Genomic DNA, 6735 nt, shown 5'->3' with positions numbered 1-6735 from the left:
GACTGGGTGCCTGTGTCAGTGCACAGCTTCCCTAGGGGAGGACTTTGAAGCTGTCCACAGTGACATTTAGCAGGGAGCTATGTAGCACTTTTTCTAGGGTGTTCACCAACTTAATTGTCCACCCTCACATATTCTACCCATTAATATAGCAAGCATTATTTCTTTGTGTCCAGAATTTAGAATTCCACCTTGTTTTAATCACAGCATTAGAGGAACTATTAAATGAACAACTGAATGTGTTTTGTTTTGTTTTGTTTTTTTTACATTTTACATTTTTAAGGCTTGTCAAAAATTCAGTAAACAAGTTAGACAGTAGTCCTTGGCCTGTGTGTTTCATGACTGGTTTAGAAGACTTTGGTGACGAGTTTCCCTCAGGCTTGTGGTTTGTGAGGCAGGACTTGCAGGTGCACAGTGCACTGAGGTTAGGCTTTGCTTCTTTGAAATCTGTCTCTAAGATTTCTTTGACTCCTGTGAGCTTTGAATGTCTTCCTGCCTTGATTGCTGAAGCCCACCAGGGGGCGTAGTAGTGTTCACTTCTGTGTTAAGGAGGAAAAGGGACTTCTTTCCATCTTGGTTCCCTCACCAAGAAGGGAGTGGTATCCTCTCTGGGGGACACAGGACAAGCCTTCAGTTGGCTCCCAGCATCTTCATACACAGTATGTGAACAGAAACCTCCACTGTAAGTTGTAAATACTTTCACACCCTGAAAACTAGAGTTCCTCTTATTGGTCTTCCTGACACTTACCAGATCTTAGCTATCTGAGTTTTTCTGTGAGTAAATTTTAAAAGTGCTGTCTTGGTACCCGTAGCACAGTGGTTACAGTGCCAGCCACATACACCAAGGGTGGCAGGTTTGAACCTGGCCTGGGCCAGCTAAACAACAGTTATAACTGCAACAACAACAAAAATAGCCAGGTGTTGGGGCCAGTGCCTGTAGTCCCAACTACTTGAGAGGCTGAGGTAAGAGAATCACTTACGCCCAAGAGTCAGAGGTTGCTCTGAGCTGTGTCACGATGGCACTCTACCCAGGGCGACAGCTTGAGAGACTGCCTCATAAAAAAAGTGCCAACAGGCTGGGCATGGTGGCTCACACCTGTAATCCCAGCACTCTGGGAGGCTGAGGCAGGTAGATTGCTTGTGCTCAGGAGTTTGAGACCAACCTGAGCAAGAGTGAGACCCTATCTCTAAAACTAGCCGAACTTTATGTCAGGCACCTGTAGTCCCAGCTACTCAAGAGGCTGAGGAAAGAGAATCACTTGAGCCCAGGAGTTTGAGGTTGCTGTGAGCTGTGACACCACTACACCCTACCCCAGGGCATCAAAGTGAGACTGTGTCCCAATAAATAAATAATTAAAATAAAAAATGCATACACTAAAGAACACTACTAGAATTCAGAAGTCTTCAGTTGAATTTAAGCAAACTATGAATTCATTTATAAAAATCAAAATTCAGTGCAGCTCTAAGTGGCATCAGTTTCAGTGGATGAAAACAGTAAATATAGTTGAATTTTTAACTTTTAACTTAGTTGCTTAAGTTTGAAAACTAATGAATGTTGCTTTTTAATGATGCAAAAAGTGATTTCACATTCTTTTTCCAAGTGTTTCTCTGACTCTCCCCACCCATCTCCCCTCAGCACTTTCTCCCTCGGTGGAAGTGTGAGCAGCTGATCAGACAAGGGGTCCTGGAGCATGTGCTGTCGTGACCTTGTACGTATGCAGGGCCCTGCCCGCTTTACCCAGTCCTACGATGTGCCTTCCACCTGCCCTTGGGATTTAAAAAGTAAAAGACATTCTTTAAGATAAGCAGGGATATTTGGCTAAGAAATATGATTTGGTATTAAGAACTATTTTTATGTTATACACTGTTATTTCTGCTCCTTTTGGTAATAAGTTGTATCATAACACTCCTGCAGGTATTAGTGTAGTTTTTTTAATGAAAATAAATGTTACATTTGAATCTCTCTTTAAATATTGAGAGTGAGCATCTTGCATTCTTTTCTGCTTGTGTGCTGTGTAAGCTAGGAGCTGAATTTTTGTAGTATTCCGTCTAAGTCTTGTCAGCATTTTGTAATTTTGATGCTAAATATTAAATTTCAATTTGCTTGTTGCTAAATAGAAATATAATTGATTTTGAACTTGTAACCTCTAACCTCACTTTATTCTCATAGTTTTGTAAGTTACAGCAACAGCCCTGTTTTCTATGAATAACGAGTTTTTACTCCTTCCTTTTAAATCTGATGTCTTTAATCTCTTTTTCTTGCCTGATTGTGTTGGTTAGAATTTCTAGTAGAGGTTCTAAATTAAAGTGTTCATACAAGACATCTCTATATTGTCTTGATCTTAGAAGGAAAGCATTTTGTCTTTTACCATTGAATATGATATTAACTCAAGGTTTTCTCCTAGGTAGGTATGGTGTCACACCTGTAGTCCCAGCTACTTCGGGGGGCTGGCAGGCTGCTGCTGCTGTACTCTGAGCTTGGGTAATGGACCAAGGCCCAATAAACAAATAACAAGTCAGTCTTAATAGAAAAAAAGTTATAGCAAGTGACTCTTCATGTTATAGTACTACTTGCCAATAAACCAAATAGCCATAATTTATGTTTATTTCAGATATAAAACTACCCTTTTAGGGTTTTTTTACACATAGTACAATTTCCAGTGTGGTGATATTTCAGTGAGAAAAAAATTTCATGCACAATAAACACCCTCATCCCTGAGTCCACAGATGATAAGCCTGGTCCAGATGTCCCCTAGGGGAGCCGTCCCTGTAGAAGGCACTTCCCTTTCTTCTGGGTTGACAGTTCACAGCAAGTGATATGTACAGAGCCCCAGCGAGAATCCTAGGGGTCTAAGCCCACAGCAGAGCAGAGAATCAGCAACTGCACAGAGCCTGACTTTGCATTGTAATCTGCCTAACCACAGTTGGAAGGTGACATGGAAGTATTTCATTAACCACTTCCTCTTAGCTGTTCTTTGTTGACAGCCCCCACCCCCAATCTGTCTTCCAGTGAGCAAAAAAGTTGATAATTTTACAATGGGAAATTACTCAGGACTGCTAATAAACAAACATGGTCTTTTGTAACATGTTTCTCCAGCATCTGATACACAGTAGGTATTCACTAAATGAGCAGGGACTGACCAAAGAATTCATAATCTTCACATGGCCAAGGGTGCTCTTCTAGAACAAGCATCTACACAGACAGGGCTGCAGGAGCGATCTTACTGATGAGTTTGTTGAGAGCATGGACTTTTTCTTCCAGGATGCGGTTTTTCTTCTCAGTACCTTGTTGCTTCTCTTCGGTGACCTGGAGTGCCTTGGCCAGGTGAGCGTTCTCCACATAGAGCTCCTTGAGCAGCAGGCAGGACCTCCTGTTCTTTTCAAACTGGAGGGGGAGGAAGCCACACTTAATGTAAGTTTGGTGTGGAAATGCTACACTCTAGCCTGCCTTCATCCATGTCTGGTAAACCAGTTTTAGAGTCTTATAGATCTGACAAAATCTTGGACATAATGACAATTTTTGTTACCCTGGCATGGGGGAGAAAATTAAGAATTTGCTGAATTGTGGCAGAGAAAATTTAGGGTGGATTTATGCCATGACATGAAGCCTTTTTAGACCAAAATCAAGTCCTCAGAAGGCCCTCTTAATAAGTACAATTATTAATGTACTTATTAATGAAAATTAATGAAATTTTCAAGACTGTGGAAAACATCTGGGTCCTCTACATGTGCTCTGCTGGCAGTGATGTCACCCAAAACCCCCTGTACCTGCCCTCACAGCCTGGTGTGAGCCAGCTGCCAGGCCACACAGGCTACAGTGGTGGGGACAGGAAGCCAGTCCCAGCCCCTGCGGTTGGGGCCCCACACAGGGCTTCCCAAGTTCATGCTGTGCCCACTCAGCTCCTGTGTGCCCCCCATGTACCCCCTGCCCTGTTCTCACAGCACACACATCCCAGCGCCAGGAGACAGAGGAAAAACACATCCAAGTATGAGAACATGCAGTGGGACAGCAGGGGTTTCCCATTTAGGCTGGGTGAACAGAGGGCCACTGTGAAGACATCGGAACAGAGATCTGATGGGAGGAGCTGAGTGGCTGCGCCTGTCTGAGGCAGAGAAGGGCACATGCTCAGGGTGACCTACCATGGCTGCAGGAGACAGAGAGGGGCAGGGGTCAAGGGGAGGCAACTAGACCTAGTAGAGCTTCAGAGACCAGTACACAAACTGCCTCTTATGGAGGGACATGGGAAGATGACGTTTCTAGATGGAGGAGAGCCAGGACTTCTGCCAAGTTTTAAGAGGACCACTGTTGCTCCTTCCTCAAGGACAAATTAGGGCAGGAATGAGAAGCCAGGCTGCATGCACAGGGGTGGGGAGTAGGGTTTGTCCACTTTGAAGGTAGGAATGTAGATGAGATGTGTACATGGGAAGTGGTCAGCTTTGACCCCAAGCTAGCAGCTAGAAGAACAGAAGGGCCACAGGTAAGGTGGGGCTGACAGCTCTTCCTAGAGTGTTTCTGTGAAGAGCAGCAGAGAACTGGGGGGCCAGGAGCTCTCAGGGTTTGTATGATGGTAACAGAAAGGGCTCCAGGCTGAGGTGGGTGGTGTCACGGAATTCCCAGGTGAGGCCCTAACAAGCCCTGCAGCACCTCTCTACTGCTCAAGGCCTCACTGGCTGGGCTCAAGCACTGTGTGTCAGAGGGAAGCCATCTGGGGACTCTCGGCCACCAGCCAGGGCCACGGCCAACCATGTGAAAGACCTGCCTCGGTGTGAAACCAGGGGAGAAGGGCCCTGCTGAGCCCAGTTAGCCCATGGATCCAGAGGATAATCACTGAAGGGCCCCTAGGCATAGGGGTGGCTTGCTGTGCTGTCATACAGAACCAGTACACAGGTTCTGGGCTGTGACACAGCCACACACTGTTCCCCTGCAGAGGCTCCAGCTGGGGCTCTCAGCTGTACCTGCCCTGCCCACTCTGCTCTGTGGCCCCCTAGAGTGTTTGTTCCTCTTCTGAACCATGGGCAGGACAGTGACCACCTTAGTGGAGGTGTGTGGAGCCTACTGTGTCACTGCATGCCTGGCACAGAGCCTGTCAGCCTAGCATCTTCCCACCCTCATGGCCTTGAGCCCACTGCCTTGGCTATGACCCCACCGTCCACAATACCACTTGGCTATACCCCTACCATCCTCAATACCACCCCCACACGTTCCTTTGGCTCCTCTGTTCTGCAGAGGGCTGCTCACTTCCTCCTTCCCTGGTGAGTGAACTGAGCCACAGCTCTTCATGACCTGCTCAAGGCCAAGCCAACCCCGGGCCAGGACAACTCTGGTTCTGGGCCTGGTAAGCTGCCTCCAGGGCTGGACCAACCACCTCTCTGGCCCAGGTGGTGCTTAACTGGCATCCCAGTGACACTGCCCAGGCCAGGACTGGACCTGGCACCTCAGCCACCCTCACACCCACCTGGTCTTGATGTTCTTCAAGGGTCCTGGTCAGCTCTGCCTGGGACAGTCTCAGGCTCTGACATTCTTGATTGATACATTCAAGTTCAACTTCAAGTTTTTGGATTTGGTCACTCTGTTTTTAAAAAGTCAATTTCACAAGAAAAATCTTAGCAGTCTGATATGCAATTGATGCATAAACTTCATAAAACTACAGAAAAGAAATAATGACAAACTTTAAATCCCCCAAGATGCCACCAGCCAAGGCCTCCCCGACCTGCTACGATAATCCCTCTGCCCATCTCCCATACATCCACCCCGGGGATGGTGCCAGAAAGCATGGACAGTGTCCTTGCTGTGCCTGCCTCATCATGGCCCAAGCATCTCCATGACACTAATCTGAAAACATGGATTTTAAGGCTGCACCACGATTTACTGACTCACTCCTCTCCTGCTGCTGACTCAAGCTGAGTCCAACAGTTTTGCTATTATAAAAAGCATAGCAATGAAAATGCTCCCTAAAATCTCCATAACAGAATTATGGAGTCAAAGCATAGGGATATTCTTTTTATTTATTTATTTTTGAGACAGTCTCATTATGTCACCCTTGGTAGAGTGCTATGGCGTCACAGCTCATAGCAACCTCAAACTCTTGGGCTTAAGCGATTCTCTTGCCTCAGCCTCTCAAGTAGCTGGGACTACAGGTGCCTGCCACAATACCCAGCTATTTTTTGTTGTTGTTGTTGTCATTGTTTGGCAGGCCTGGGCCGGATTCAAACCCATCTACCTCAGTGTATGTGGCCAGGGTCCTACCCACTGAACTTTGGGCACCACGCCCATAGGGATGTTGTTAAAGTTTTTAATATATATTTTGCAAACTGACCTCCAGGAAGGTTGTACCAATTTGCTCCTTGATCACCAGCATTTAAGGTCATGCTGCTCCTTCTTCTAGACTATGGATTTGCAAATGCTGTTTAGGCTGCTGGCTTCTCCAGGGCCTGTACGGGAAGCCCCTTATTGTTCAGCTAAGTGGCACCTCTCTCTGGGCTCCCCAGGACTCATCCTAGTCCATTTCAGCTGCCTCCCAGACTGTGCCCTTCTCTCTTCCCCCTCAGGTCCCCGATGGAACTGGGGCGCACCCACCTGCTGCTCCCCCCGGCACTCCGCCTCCTCCAGACTCTGTGTTAACAGCTGGATGGTGAGGCGGTTCTCCTCCTGCTGGGCCTGTTGGGTAGAAGCTTCCTCTCCCAGCTGATGGACCCTGTGGTTGAGCTGGGACAACTGATCCTTGTATTTCTGACTCT

General features: G+C 46.8%; 2 protein-coding genes across 5 annotated transcripts in view; one reads left to right on the top strand and one right to left on the bottom strand.

Annotated features, from left to right (window-relative positions):
- Positions 1-1734, top strand: part of GINS1 (GINS complex subunit 1) — a 22781-nt gene extending 21047 nt beyond the window's left edge. The window contains exon 7 of the mRNA XM_012812240.2: positions 1634-1734. Coding sequence (XP_012667694.1) covers positions 1634-1702 — 69 coding nt within the window. The 3' untranslated portion in view covers positions 1703-1734. The remainder of the gene's footprint in view (positions 1-1633) is intronic.
- Positions 1735-2529: 795 nt separating this feature from the next.
- NINL (ninein like) overlaps positions 2530-6735 on the bottom strand; it is a 76617-nt gene continuing 72411 nt past the window's right edge. For all 4 annotated transcript variants that reach the window (XM_023507672.1, XM_023507673.1, XM_023507674.1 and 1 more), the window contains 3 exons: positions 6575-6733; positions 5454-5567; positions 2530-3382 (listed from right to left, as the gene is read on the bottom strand). In XM_023507672.1, the coding sequence (XP_023363440.1) occupies positions 3191-3382; positions 5454-5567; positions 6575-6733 (465 nt within the window). In that variant the 3' untranslated portion in view covers positions 2530-3190. The remainder of the gene's footprint in view (positions 3383-5453; positions 5568-6574; positions 6734-6735) is intronic.

The sequence above is a fragment of the Otolemur garnettii genome, unplaced genomic scaffold (genome assembly GCF_000181295.1).
Source record: "Otolemur garnettii isolate 467f Iridium unplaced genomic scaffold, OtoGar3 scaffold00197, whole genome shotgun sequence".
Taxonomy (NCBI): domain Eukaryota; kingdom Metazoa; phylum Chordata; class Mammalia; order Primates; family Galagidae; genus Otolemur; species Otolemur garnettii.
The sequence above is the reverse complement of the archived record's forward strand: the minus strand, read 5'-3'. Positions and strand labels throughout refer to the sequence as shown.